The 15,337-nt window shown below is 42.7% G+C and overlaps 1 protein-coding gene across 2 annotated transcripts in view; it reads right to left on the bottom strand.

Annotated features, from left to right (window-relative positions):
- LOC138282757 (fibrocystin-L-like) overlaps positions 1–15,337 on the bottom strand; it is a 735,329-nt gene that overhangs the window by 308,161 nt on the left and 411,831 nt on the right. For both annotated transcript variants that reach the window (XM_069220628.1, XM_069220629.1), the window contains exon 41: positions 12,140–12,388. In XM_069220628.1, coding sequence (XP_069076729.1) covers positions 12,140–12,388 — 249 coding nt within the window. The remainder of the gene's footprint in view (positions 1–12,139; positions 12,389–15,337) is intronic.

Below are 15,337 nucleotides of genomic sequence, written 5' to 3'. Positions count from 1 at the left end.
AAATAAGTGCTATGAAAGGGTGGCACACTATTCTATGCTAGAACCAGAGGCTCTGATTATGCTTCTCTATCTTTACTACATTTATTTGACAGCTGTCAGTTTTAAACAAAGTCAAAAAACTGCATTTCCCATAAGCATACATATATCAACCATAACAGGCTCCAATCATAAAGCAGCTAGCCTTATGTTAACTGACACCACCTCCTTAGTTCCTCTTTCTTTGCTGCTGCACAGCCAGATAAGTGTATTTGTATTCCTTTTATACAAAGTACTTGTTAAGTAATTTATACTACTATTAAGAATAGCCTTGTGGGGCATAATTACTTTACTGTTTTCTTATGATGGCTAAAGTGTATGACATTCTCAGTTGTGCATTGACGCTCATGTTTATTGCGTAATCCCATGTTTTTCCCTTTTACATATGTGGCGCTCTTCGTCTCTCATTCACTCAGCTGTGCCACAGAAGTTTTGATACTGTGGAGTAGAAGCGGGATGCACTGGTCTCTCTGACCAACGTAGTCCCTTTTCTATGAGTACAGGCCTCTCGCGTATATGAGCCAGTGAATTTTCAAGCTCCCACAAGCGCTGCTTTGATTAAACTAATTGGCAGTTTGTTTCTCTTCCCGCCTATACCTCTTGACTCGGTGAGCTCCCCCGTGATGCCCTGTGGTGCACTTTCACCCAGAGTTGTAAAATATCGATCAAGCTAACGGTTGAGAGTCTTTTTTCAGGCAATTCCCTCCACTCTTATTTATTCATTCTCCATGATTGTGGTTTTTACACTCTAACTGTATTCATATTGGGTGCAAGAGATTCCCTTGATAGAGGTGCATCTTATACTCCGAATAATTGTCAAAAGGGCCCTTTATGATCTCTTTGAAGTGGATTTGGAGCACTACAAGGAGGACTCTGAGTGCTCCCTTGAACATGACCAGGTGGAAGCTTTGGACTCCAGTGGCCAACAGTCTGTGAATAAAGACCAGGCCAGGGCTTTGGGCCCCATTACTCAACACCGGAGAGGCTACGCCCTCAAAAGGGATGAATACCAATCCCCCCTCTGACTGAGAGCAACAGCTTGCCTATGGCGAGACAGGGTAAAGCCAAATTCAAATCTGTGAGGGGCCCTCATACAGCTGTCTGACACTGTTTCAGGGGATCAAGGCTATAGTGCACCTCCACTGGACATTTTCCCTTCACCTAGATCCTGTTCCAAGATAGAGTCATTTGGGTCTCCGGTACCTTGGATTACAGTGAGATTGACCAGGAGGATGAGCCAGGTTCCAGTAAGAAGAGATGCTCAGATCACCTCAATGATTCGTCTTTCTTTCCCAAACCTTTGAAGGTGCTGGACTTCAAGCCCAGCGACATCATCCACCCCTGTACAACTAACTTGGACACCCCCAAAAAGAGGCAGACTATGTTCAAACACACATCAGGCATTGTTTTGACAAGAAGGTGAGAAACTGGCTCCAGTCTGAATGCCCAAGGCCAAACCTTCCAGGCAAGGTCACCGAGACCCCTGAAGTAGATCTAACTATGGTCATGTTTTTGAAAAAATATTCTAAGGACCTCAAGTAGCGGCTGAATAGAGCTTGGCACAACTGCCAAGACAAGCTGTTGGATGTGACTAGCCCTCTTAGGAAAATTCTGGAGCTGGGCTTTCAGGTCAAAATTTTAGCAACCCCCATTGATCCCGATGGACTGGTAGGCTGGGACCAACAGGCCATGTGTCAGCTAGTAAACGTGAACTGTGCTATTTCTATAGAGCTCAGACGCTCTGTCCTCATGATGATAGATCCAAAGATAAACACATTAGCATCCTCTGAAGCTGGTCTTATAGACCAGAGTCTGTTTTTTTGTGGCCCTTTCGTCAATGATTTGGCCAAGTTTATGTCAACATACAGCGCCATAAACAGGGCTCAACTCTAACTTAGAAAAGGTTTTTGACAATACTTTTTTGGCAGGGCTGTGAGACTCAGAGGGCGATCATCTGGCCGTGGTTTCTACCAAGGCCCACAATTTGACTAATCCCTGCATGGATAGGGAGGAAGGCAAGACTCCAACTATGATATCACCTTCTATCCCTCAAGATCCCACGTCAGGAGGAGATGCTTCCACAGACGGCAATAGAGAAGGTCATAGGGATCCTCCCATGAATCTGGATTTACAGTTGCAAACTTATTCCTCTAACAGAGGTGACTTTGCGGGGCAGAACCCACCTCTTTTTAAATACTCAGAAAGAATTACCTCAAGATCCAATGGGTTCTGAATCAGTACAGGGATACAAACTGGAATTCTATTACTCCCTTCACCAGAGTTTCCCTCCCCAAGGATGTATTTTTCTGAACAAAAGCAGAATTTGATTTACTCAGAAATACAAACATTCTTTGAGAAGGGAGCCATCTGCTAGTCAATCCCCCATCCTCACAGGTTTCTCAGTTCCATCTTCTTGGTGCAGAAGAAAGGGGGAGGCTCCGGCTTAGATTTGATAAACCTGTGGGGTCCAGATTTTTTTTTTTTTTTTAGAAGTATCTTAACAACAGCTTTTTTCCATAAATGTGGGAAACATCCTAACAAAAAAGTTTTGTTCAGGGTTGTTGTTAGATGGGAGCAATGGTCGTAAGCGACAACTTCAAAATATTGGGAGGACAAGGTTCAAAGGGGAAGCCTGACTTTGTACTAAGAAGATGATGCTCCGTTTGCTCCAGAGTCAAACGAAGGAAGCTGGATAGAGATGCTGTAGGTTTGTCTGTGGAGAGCCTGACCTCGGAGGGACTTAGCTCTGCAAGGGGAATGCCCTGCGAGGAAGTCAGCAATTCTCTGTTGAGGAGAACAAGTTCATTATAATTATTAAGAATTTTAGTGTGAAAGAAACTCACAATTCGATTACAGAAATCCTGAGGAACCTATGTGCAGGGTAAGCCTGAGGGTACAAAGAGCATGTTGACCAGCTTAAAGAGGTCTCTGGTGGATTTAGCTGACTTATTAGTGCACTAGAGGGATTTTTCTTCCTTCATGGAAGCCTTTTCAGCATGCCCAGGACATTATGTTTGGGGTCAAGGACAATACTCTTTGATGCTTATTTTGTCTTTAGGACAAGTATGTTCAACACACTGTAGCACAAACCCTTTGACGGCCACATGGAGAACATGTAAATCTATGTGCGTTCTCATAGAGTGTCTAGCCCACTAACTTCCTCAGGGGAAGGGCAGTCCCCAGAAGTAAGTGGAATGCTTGTTTCCCTTTGCTCGTTTCATTTTCTATTACCAGGTGAACTAAATCTAATTCCCAGATGGTTTCTTATCTGATAATAATAAGCTTCATGTGGTGCAATGTTTGAAAGCTTATGAGTGAATTTTGATCAGATCTGCTGGATCAATTGCTAATTGCTTTACAAAAACCCCATAGACTGGTGGCAGCTGCCACCTTAGCCAGATGGATGTGTTGGCTCTTACCAGAGGCAGGCAACATGTCAGTATTTGGTGCTCATTCAGCTAAGGAAGGCATGGCTTCCAAAAATGTTGCACTAGATTCTCATTTGGATGATATCCTCAAAGCAGCTGACTGGTGTTGTGTCAGTTGTGGTGGCACAGCTTTAAACGAGCATAAGGCTTTAAACAAGCATATTCAGAGCCTGCGATCCTGACATAGAATAAAACATTTTCTAGCTCATGCGATAAGAATTTTCAATTCTATAACTCCTTTCAATATTTAGAGGTTTGCATGTACCATAACCCAGATGACCTACTGGAGGGAAACATTAGAAGGGGAATTCAGACCCTTAGGACCAACGGCACTTTCTTGGCCACAGTACGGCTTTCAGCAGCGGGCCAAACAGCGCTGCTGAAGATGGTGGTTCTGCCTGCCACCCTATTTTATGAGACTCCCGATCTGGATCCGTAGCTCTTATTTCCACGACATCGATAAGATAGTAACAAGCTTCATCAGGGGTTCAGGCTGGAGAAGAATAGCCTTAGCTACCCTACAATGTCCAATGACAGAGGGGGTGGTGGTCACGGACTTTGAGGCTTATTACTTAGTAGGACAGATGCAATGGTTTATGCAGTGGGTCACCAGCGGACTCACGCCACGCCGGGACATTGACCTTATGGCTCCAGAAACAACTAGGTTGGCTTGGATCTTGCTTGGTCTTCCAGCACTAGGCGCTAAAGATACTGCCAAGTTTCAAATCACACCTCGCTGCTGGGCTCCCAGTCTCTGCAGGGCGTGCATATGATACCCATACTCAGCAGACATACCACTCAGATTCCTTGAGGAGCTACCTCACGGTGGTACATGGGGAGGACTAGAGACATGGCTGGAGTCTTAAGTTACTACAGTGGGAGCCCTTGTTGAGGATGGAGTGCTCCTCACCTTTGGGGAGTTCCGTCTTCAATATGGCCTACCTCAGGGCCACTTCCTATGCATACAGTGCTCACTGCAGCCATCCGCAAACACTTGAGGGCTGGACTGATGGAGCTGTGAGGCGCAACTTACTACCAGTATATCCTGACGGCATCGGGGACATACAAGGTGGTTACCTGCCTCTATAGACACTTCCAGGGAGATATAATGAGCCCTCTGACAACAATGAAGGATCGCTAGGAGGCAGACCAGGAGGTAGCCATACATGACAGATGACAGGGACTAAAACAATATCTCCTATACAATACCACTAAAGGAAACAGAAATGCAAGATTTAAGCTTATTAACCTTTATATCTTACACAGGGCACTTCTAACACCCGTGAAAGTCAATAGATACTATCCATTAGCGGATGCTAAATGCCCACGATGTGAAGAGGAATTTGGGGAGTTTTATCATATGTTCTGGAGATGCCCAGAGTTAGCCACATATTGAGGGGGCATCACAGAGATTCTAGCTACTAGCATTGAGCTTGCTTAGCGCAGCACTGCCTCTTGGGCTGGTTCCCACACATAGGCAAGAATAAAGCTACTAGCCAACTCCAAAACCTAGCCTTTGCCCTCACCAAAAGAGAAATAGCTAGGATTTGGAAGAATCCAAGAGGCCCTAGCCTGAACACATAGAGAAGAGAACTTAGCAAGTGAGCGGACTACAAGGCAGAGGTGCGCCTTCAGGATGCAAAGAGGGGAAAGGGCTCTATCGAAACAGCACAAGCATGGGAGGCCCCAGTGGACACCTTGAGGGATCCAGAGGACCAAATGAAAGAAGATAACTAGGGGAGGATCTCTGGAGCGTTAATACCTACTGCTGGATGAAATACTTCTATCGACCGGTCACCCCACATATAAGATGATTGAACAGCTCTACCATAAAATACTCCATGGGGGTATAGGAGGGGAGTTCACCAGGAATGTTCATTAAATGTATAAGACTGTCCGAAATGCAGTACCTATGGCCAGTGAACATCACTAGCACATACCTGCTGATCTTCAATGTAAGAGAGCTTTACCAGACGTTATTGATTATTGAAGTTAACGATGTAAATTGCATGTAGAACCCCACCAGAAATATGTAGTGCTGTCAGATATCTTGAAAATGCAATAAAGTTTGTTCCCCAAAAAATTAATTTTCAATTTTATTAAGGACACGTAGGGAAGATTATTCCCACCCTGGCCAATAGATAAATATGGTTATGGTGAACAAATCACATGCTCATTATTGTTGAATTGCACGATTTGTGTTTTTGTGGGTACCCACCCTGTTATAATTTTTTTCTAAGTGGACAATGATTACAACTTGAACTTTCTTTGTAAATGGTAAGAAGCAATCCTGAACCAGGCTGAGCTCAAGTGCTGGCTGAGTGACCTAGTTTATCAAAGTTGGACCTCCCTCACTTAATACAAAATGTCAGTTGATTCTTCATGGAGAAGATGTTCCACAGAGCCCACGGTTGGTGGCTTTCATGGAGGACTCCTGTTTTTCATGTTTCCCTTGGTTGAAAGTTCTTATTGCTGGATGAATCCGGAATTACAGATTGGCAGTTCCCAGTGTTGATGGGCAAAGAAAGAGGAGCTAACATGGTGGTTGCATTTAATATAAGGCTAGCTGCCTTATTCAAACATGTGACTGTTGGTATACGTATGTTCATAGGAAATGTCGTTTTTTGACTTTCTTGTTTATAATTGGCTGCGGTCAAACAAATGCAGTGAAGTTAGAGAAGCATAAACCTTACCTCCATGTCCTTAATAGAATTGAAAACTCTTATTGCCTAAACTAGAAAAACTTTACTGTAGCTTCTTTCTCATCTTGTGAGATCATAATTGGTTGCATAGCAACCTTTATATACAAGAAAACACTATTTTCAGTGTTCTATATTTTCCTGTTTGCTGTTTGCAATGGAAGCAAGAAAGTGCACTTCTAAGACTCATATCGAGTCTGAACCAGAAGGTGAGTCTTAAAACCTTCTCAGTCACACTTACAATCACTCAGCAAGGAGACTGTTGACTCAGCGCTTAATGACCCTCATGCAAAGAAACAGCTTTTATTCCAGGACATTGATGCAGATGAAGATATGGACCACAAGGGGAAGTATGTCTAGGGTACCCAATGGCAAGAATGTTTGGTCGACATAAGAAAACCACTGGGCTTTGAGCAAAGGTTGCTACACGAGGATGAGTTTTACACTCAGTACAGTACTTCTTTGTCAGATGACCTTCCATTACATGGCTTTATTTAAAACATGCTCAATTTCCTCAAATGCCACAAGTCAATTGCATCCTTTCTACAATGACATCCTCCTCTTCCTTGTCATCTGAGAATTCCACCTTATCTGAGGTAGTGGAATACAAGCTTGAAGCTTCGCTGAAAAGATCTTTTGCTGCCTCCATCTTTGTGGTGAGAACAAGTACTTATGATGCCAATCTTCATTGATAGCCTCCAACAGAATTCAGATCCAGCAGCCATTTGCAGCAACATGAAACTCTAATACCGCTTTCTTTCAGTTGTCTCCTTTGATATGCCATGGGACAGTCATCTTGAAAAAGTTCAATGCCCTGGTGGTTATGGAGTTCATGGAAGGAGAGTGGTTAGATAAGGAGGTCACTGGGTGGATGGGAGAGCAGGTCCAAGCCTCTGTAGCACTGCCAGAAGCAACAGAAAGGCTGAGATTCAGATTCTCAAGATTGTGGTATTCAAAAGGCCACTGTATACTAGCTCTAGTGGTTGCCACCTGGAGGAGAACATCCTCAGTCCCACATACACCTCCCACTTGGATTTAGTTATCCTGTATTGTGTAGGCCTTCATGCATGGCACAGAAAGCACTGCAGCAGAGGTTCAGGTACTGAAGGTGGGTGGGCAATAGCGACTCATGAAGAATCAACCATATTCAGCAGCAGCAGCACTACACACAGTTTGTCAGCAAGTGTGGGAGCCAGCATGGACGGAGGGGCTTCAAGGAGGTCACCTCACAGTCCCCTTTTGCCTATCCTGGTGCTGGCATGGCCAAGTGTGTGTGTGAATGGATGCCCCATGACGGCTGGAGCATCTGCACTGAAAACAGGCATCAGAAGAAAAATCAAAAAAATCAAATGAAAACAAATCAAGAGAAAAATAAAGAAAGGCAAAGAGCAGCTGCAGGAATCATGGCATCATCTCTAAAGCCTTAGGGCAAAGGGAAACCCACAATATTAGAAAGCAGGTGCTCCTGTAATACTGGGACACTTGCAGATATCTTTAGGATGACTGCCCAAAGGCAGCAGTGTACCTCTCAGTGGCTCTCCAGTGTATAGAAACATTTGTAAATGTAAGTATCCCGGGAGAGGGAATGGGGAATGTCGGTGTTCACGTTACTGTCCAACCATTTCTGTTACTAAAATGTACCACCTCTTGCCTAACTTACTTCATTCTGTGTAGGATAGTAAGTTCCTGCGCAGGCTTAGGAAGTTGAAAGTGAGTATGGAGGAACAGAAAGTTCCATATTAACTAAAGAAACTCTCACTTGGCAGATGCTGTCTACTCCAGATATTTATATAATCTTTCAAGGGCTGGTCACAACAGCTCCCTGGATCTCAACCAAGCCCAGTGGTGGGGGACCTGCTGATGAAAATGAAAGTGTTTTTTGCTCAGTTACCCTGCAAAGGGCTTCGTGGCTAGTGAATTTATGAAAGGAGAGTGGTCACACGAGCAAGTTCAAGACTTTAGTGCCAGCAGCAGAAAAAAGCTAAGAAACAGATCCTCAAAATGCTGGGATTCAGAAGGCCTCTGGGCACTAGCCGCCGTGGCTTGAGACTGCTACCAGGAACAGAACATCTGCAGCCCCACTTAAATGTTTCCACTTGGATTGTGTTATCTTGTCATTTGTTTCACTTCAGGCGTAGCACACAAAACATTGCAGTGAGGGTTCAGTTCATAAAGTTGCTTAAGCTAGAGAGATTGATGGACAATCAGTGAGCTCCATCAGCAGTATTGCATACAGTGTGTCAGGTAGTGGGGGAGCCAACAGGGACTGAGGAGTTTCAAAGAATTAAATGTGCAGTACCCTTTGGTCCCTCCGGACGTGGGCATGGCCAAGTGTGTGAGAATGATTGCCCCAAGAATGCTGCATCACCTCATTTGCAAACAAATGTAGACCTGTCAAGTCAAATCGAAAGAAATAGCCACCAGATTCAGTGATTGAAGGGTCCTGGGACAGCTGAGTCCTTGTGTTATGGGCTCAAGAGTGCTTACTAAGCAACATGAAAACAACGTTATATGTCAAATCTAAAAGCCTTTCTTTTTATATGGTGAAAAGCTGCCGTTTACATTAAAGTCAATAGGTTATGTCTGTTCATGATGAAAGGTATTAACAAAGGTTGAAGATCTTTCTTTTTTTATTTTTGGGTCCTCATTTATAACCAAAGACAGGAGGAACCGCAATGTGTCCCGACTCTGGTCAGATCCCTAACCCAAGAGTTGACACCAAAAAGGCAGCCTCCATCAACCTGAGGGGGAAAGAGTAAGAACAGATCCACACCCTCATCTCCTCTCTGTTGCATCTTAATAATTAATCATTGGACTCTTGCCATATTCAAATGCCAAAAGATTTATTCATATTATGTCTCCCCGGGCTAAGAATGAGAAAAAGTAGCTCTGTAGAAAGCCAGAAAAGGCTCCCACATTTTCAAACACTTGACCGAGCCATTATACAATCTAGGTCAGAAATTTGGCAGAAATGGCCCAGGTGAACTTTTTTAATCTTTTTAGGAAAACAAAGAGGCTTCTCCTCCAATGGTCGCATTTACAACTCTCTATTCTAGGTAGAACGGATTTAATAAAAATGGTGATACTGCTGAAATTCACTTTCATCTTTATTGTTCTCCCCTTATTTTTTAAAGCTGACTGGCTACAGAAATTGCAGGGGGAAGTACTTAGTTTCATTTGGTCACATAAAAATCCAAGAATAGCCTGGAAGAAATTGAGGAAGAAGAAGTTAGACAGAGGAATTGCACTTCCAGATTTCCAGCTTTATTATTGGGCATTTCAACTGAAAAACATTAGACCACTATTCTCTAAAGAATATGTATCTTCCCGGTTGCGGGCGCTAACAGGGAGTCTCTGGGAGAAGGGCACACATTTTCTCTATAAATGTGGCCATCCTAGGCATTACAAAAAAGTAAGATTACAAGTTCTTACTAAGGCTTGTAGGATATGGTTTGCAGTGAGAATGAGACTGGGAATCTCGTACTACAGTGAGCTGGCTCCAATCTGGGATTTGCCCGGTACACCGATATGTCTACAAGATGCACGAGCTACTCCATTGATAGAGGTAGGAATTGTACGATGGGGACAAATAGTTAGCAGGGGCTCTGTGATTCCATGGGAGTCCCTATGTGGTGCAACAAATGCTAAGCTATCCAGTTTCAAATATATACAAATTAAAAACTGGGTACAAGGAGAGCCTGAGGCAGGGCTTGTCACGGGTTGGGAAAGTAAAATTATAGTCACCCAGGGATTAAAGAAAGAAGTCTCAAGGTGGTACTGGGTATTAATACAAGCCAAAGATGCCTCTCTTCCATTACCCATAGAGGGGTGGAAATCTAGTCTCTCAGCACTTGACCTCCCTCATCTTTGGCAGGCATCTATGAATATACTGTGGTCTGTGGTGAAATCCGCCCCCTTAAAAAATAATCACTTGTTCACTATGTACAGGACCTATTGGACTCCCAGAAGGCTAGCTAGAGTAGGAATTCACAGGACGAGCAACTGCCCGAAGTGCGGCCTAGAGGGTGCGGATGAAATACACTTTTGGTGGCGGTGTCAGGAAATTCAAACCTTCTGGGAAAAAGTGGGCAAGATGATTTTATCCATCATAAATAGACAGGTAGAGATAAGTCTGCCAATGATTGTATTTGGATTATATGAGGGTTTGGAGAGGAACATACACGATAAATTGGAGAAACCTCTGGCGCACCTCATTTTTACTTGGTGTTGATAGCACACCGGGAAATATGTATCAAGTGGATTTCTAGTTTCCCCCCCCCCACTCATACTGATTGGCTATTGTCGTTGAAGATCTTTCTTGTTTACAATAAAAAGAAATGTTAGTTGCTGTGAGCCTTGTTCATTTAACTGTGACTACTACAATTAAAAACAGTAGGCATGACTCTTGTATAGTGAAAATCTGTATACATCTTATTGTATTGTATTGCTCTTTTCAAGGTTATAGTTTGTTAATGTGCACATTTTCCTATAGTAGCTTACAGAAGACTGGAAAAGACTAGACTTAGGAGGCTAGTTGACCCTTTTGATGATTCTAGGATATGTAATTGTCACCCTGGTTATTCTGTGAAGTCCATTTAGCAAGGGTTCCAATTTTCAATATTGTAAATATTTGTAATTTTGTGTGCAGCATTTATCTGTGTATGCATTAATGTTCTTTTCATTTTTTAAAGACAAAACACTGAGGCCCTCATTACAACCCTGGCGGTCAGTGTTACAGTGGAGTTAATACTGCCAACAGGCCGACTGTAAAATAAATGGGAATATGACCCTGGCGGTAACCGCCATTCAACACTGCCACTTTAACACACCGACCGCCAGGGTGGTAACAGCCGCTGGGCTGGAGACTTCGGTCTCCAGCCTGGCAGCCACCACAATTCCACCCTCAGGATTACGACCCGGCCTACTGCCATGGTTGTCGTGACAAACTTACCACCACAAAAATCATGGCGGTAGGCACTATCAGTGCCAGGGAATTCCTTCCCTGGCAGAGATAGGGGTCTCCCCTGCCCCCTCTCCCTCCCCCACTCTAGCCCTCCCTCTTTCCCCCCGCACATATAAAAACCCACATGCACACACGCATACCCACCACCACCCACGCATGCACACATACATACCCACACACCGTAACACACACCAACATACCTTGTCACACACATGCATTCACAACACACAACACTCAATCACTCATTCACACATGCATCCAATGCGACTCACACCCGCATGCACGCATACCAAAACATACACACACAACCCCCCCATACACACAACACCCCCAGCCCCCTCTCCGGTCAGAGAACCCGGCTTACCTGCTTGCAGGGGGTCCCCCGGCTGGAGACGGTACACGGCGCTGCTGTTAGCAGCAGCATCTGCCAGCAAAACACCGCCAGGCCGTATCATTGCTCATGATACGGTCGGTGGTGTTTTGCTGGCGTGGCAGTGCTGCTGTGCCGCCATGACCGTCAGCGGTGTTCCGCCAGCATTCTGGTGGTATACCTTCGTGGTCATGATACGCGTAGACGGCTGGTAGCCACGGTGGCGGTATGTTGGTGGAGGTCGCCGTGACGGTAGGCGGTAGTTACCGCCAATGTTGTAATGAGGACCCGAGTTTGCAAAGGTTAATTGAGTGTTATCTAATGCAATAATATGTTCTGAGTTTCAAAGCCTTAGCATCTACCTGGGTCAGACTTTGATTGCTCTGCCTTGCTACACTGTAAATCAAATGTCACTTTCTAAGAATCTTAAATGCAGGTACCATAGGATACCCAAGGCGAAAAACCTCCATTGACTCAAATGGGTCCCAATAACTTCTGATTTTTATCGGAATTCGTCAACCGCATTTCTAACATCAATCGCATTATACTTTTACAATTAACATGGACAATATATTATATAGGTGCAAACAATGGGCTTACAATTCAAAAAGTGTTCATGTATTTAGTTACAGAATGTACATACCTTCATTTGGGAAGACAGTGTCTATGCTGAATGCATACATGAAGAATATATTTGATACAGCATAGCCTTTCACAGCATGGTGGAAAACAACAGGAAAGTTTCCCCCCATGTGATTCCCAATGACGCACTGAACTTCACTGTCGTTGACTGATTGAACAACACATGCCACTTTGTCGATTGTCACTGTCACATCTGAATTGACAGACCCCAGTCCAGATCCACTGATTGTCACTGTTGTTCCAGCCACCCCTGAAAAGAAGTCACAAGGAAATAGATATTGTTTTATCCTGAAACCATTTTAATATTGATGTTAAGATTTACCATTCAGCCTTTAGAACAGTCAAATGTAAAATGTGTTACTAGCAATAACATGACATCAAAGGTAATATGCGACATGAGGTGTCTCAGTATAATCTATGAGATTGATGGCATCATTGGATCCCTTACACAGTATATAACACCCATTGAAGTGTGTTGTAAAATGTTCACATTGCAATACACAGGCAGATACAGATTACAGAAAGTAATTCTTCTATACTTAGGATGATGGCAGAAGAAGCAGAGCAAGCAACTTTATCATCAACCCGGCCATTTTAGCCACCAGTTATGTTGGCTAAAATGATCCCTTTAAACAATGATGTGGCCAATTTGAAGTTGTCTCTAGGGCCATATGATGTCTTTGTTGGGGGGTGACTACTCCTAATAAAAATAGCATGCTGCCCCATGAAATAAGGGGTACAATTTTTGTCCTGACCTAGGGTGCCAGGGTATCCCTACCCTGTCCCTGCATGTTTCTTTTTTACCTTTTCTGAGGACAGGTGACTGAGTCCTAAAATGGCCGCTGCTATATCTTTGTTGATGTAGTGGCAGCCAATCAGATCTAATCTTTAGATTGGACAGGTCTGTGCATCCTCTTGGGCATGATATATAAATACATTTTGAACCTTAATTTCTCAAAAACTACTGAGTGGATTGAAATTAAATCATAAAAGCATGGTTTATGGGTAAAGATCTCACTTTCTGCCAAATTTGGTGCAGCTCTGTTTATTCCGTATGGGAAACTGCATGAGGAAAACGAGTTTTGGCCTCCGCCCTTTTTTCTTGCTCTCGGTTAATGTATCACCCCAAAGTTTCCCAGAAAGGAGCTGAGTTGGATGAGACCTTTGTTTGTGGAAACGTTTGTGAAGATTCACCAAACTGCACCAAGTTATTGGCAAAACAAAAAAATGTATTTCCTGTGTAAAAGTGGTCCTAACCATAACTACCCAGTGATGACTGTCACTGGGTACATGAATATACATAGTTATACTTAGGTCAATATTTAAGTGACAAAATTAACATTTTGAACTAAAAAACACAGACATTGACAAGCCCCTCCCCGCGATGCACTGCCTGCTTATGACCGCCCATAATGCATCACTCATGACGTCCTATGACATAATTTATGACATCAATCATGACATCTCAAATGGCATAATTGATGAAATCACTATGGCATCATTGATGACATCAATAATGCCATCATCCAATGAGTGCGCTAGTTTGTTTTACAGTTTACATAGTGGTAGGTAACTTCCATATTACCTCTCCACCTAATTTTGTACTGCCTGTATCCAGCAAATGGTTGTAAGTGCTTACAAAATGCAGGTGCTGCTAATGCATCATAGGTGTGTTGATGTAATGAACATGTTATAACTCTTTGTATTGAAGAGTAACTCTGTGTGTAGATGATAGTTGATGAATTGTGTCCAGTATGTTCCACACATGTTTTTTGGTTCTGCAGAAAATGTGTCCAACAGGGTCAAGATTCTTTGTAGTAGAATCTAAGTATTGTAAGCAGCTATTAGACAGAATTGTCTTAGTGTGTCAGTTTCTACATAGCGTAGAAGACTGTTTGCACCAGGTACTATATACATGAGCTTCTTTTGCTTCAAAAGATGGACTATCTGAAACGTTTTCACCACATTCTGAAGGCTTCACTTAGTATAATCTTTAAAAGCTTCAGACATTGGTTATTTTAAGTGAATAGTGTCTTTTTTACAAATGTTGAGAAGAGAGTACACTGATCTCAGTAGATATTTTTTAATACACAGAGGAGTATTTCTCATGTCTGCATACAGTATACTCTCTTCATAGAGGAAACACTGTTTACAGTACCCACTTTTCTACTCATATCAACTTAATTTCTCAATGGACGTTTGGTGACTGTGAGGGGCTTGATACAGATAAAATCTGTCCATAGTAGGGCGTTCCTTTTGGAACAGATGTTGAGTATCTTGAGGAACTTGGCTTTCTCTGAAAAGTGGTATACAGATTCAACACCACGTGCAATGAAGGTTTCCTACATATCTGTGGCTAATTGTTGATGTGAATGAGGCTACCCATGAAGTGTATGGTATAGGGTCAATCTTGCACAAAACCCAGGCTCGCTCTATCAAAGGGGGTTGTATCTGTAATGGTATTACTGATGCTTCATATTATTCTGAGCTATTTTGTACTTACATTCAGGCCTCTAATGTCATAGTAGATTATAGAGCAATGTGTGCGAAAGAAGTTTGGATGATGTCATCAGTGATGTCATCATTTATGTCGTTTGAGATGTCATCAGTGACATCATAAATGATGACATAGAACATGTTATAAACGAGGTAACATTTGAGGTCATTAGCAGTGCATGGCGGAGCCCAAATTATAGTTAGTTCTACTAACTACAACTGGTAAATTTCTGTGATTATTTTAGTTCAAAACATTAATGTTGTCACTGAAATGTTCACCTATTATGTTACTGTAACCTTTGTTTTTTCAGAGAAATTCTAAGGTTATTTTTAAACAAAAACAGATCATTTTGTCACACTTAACTATAAAGTTAGTTTTTTTTTTTCTAGGGTTCTAGGTTTTCCAGCGTTTTCGTTACATAAAGTAATATTTTATTACCATATGTAAAACTATATGGCTGTGCGACGTGGAGGTTGACCGCATCGTAAAACAAGACACAGTAATGTAACACAAGGCAAATAGCAAGCACCTAAAATGTAACAGGGACAACTCAAAGAGGGCATCAGATGCTTTCTTTAGTATCTCTGTGTATGTTTCATTATATGACTTCTTTTAATATCATTGCGTGAAATTGATACAAATCAAGAATGTAGAAACCAGAGTATAGTGAAAGGTAAAATAGAAGTTAATAGAAGTTAAAGA

This window comes from Pleurodeles waltl, chromosome 2_2 (assembly GCF_031143425.1).
Source record: "Pleurodeles waltl isolate 20211129_DDA chromosome 2_2, aPleWal1.hap1.20221129, whole genome shotgun sequence".
Taxonomy (NCBI): domain Eukaryota; kingdom Metazoa; phylum Chordata; class Amphibia; order Caudata; family Salamandridae; genus Pleurodeles; species Pleurodeles waltl.
This window is presented reverse-complemented; position numbering and strand designations above follow the sequence as displayed.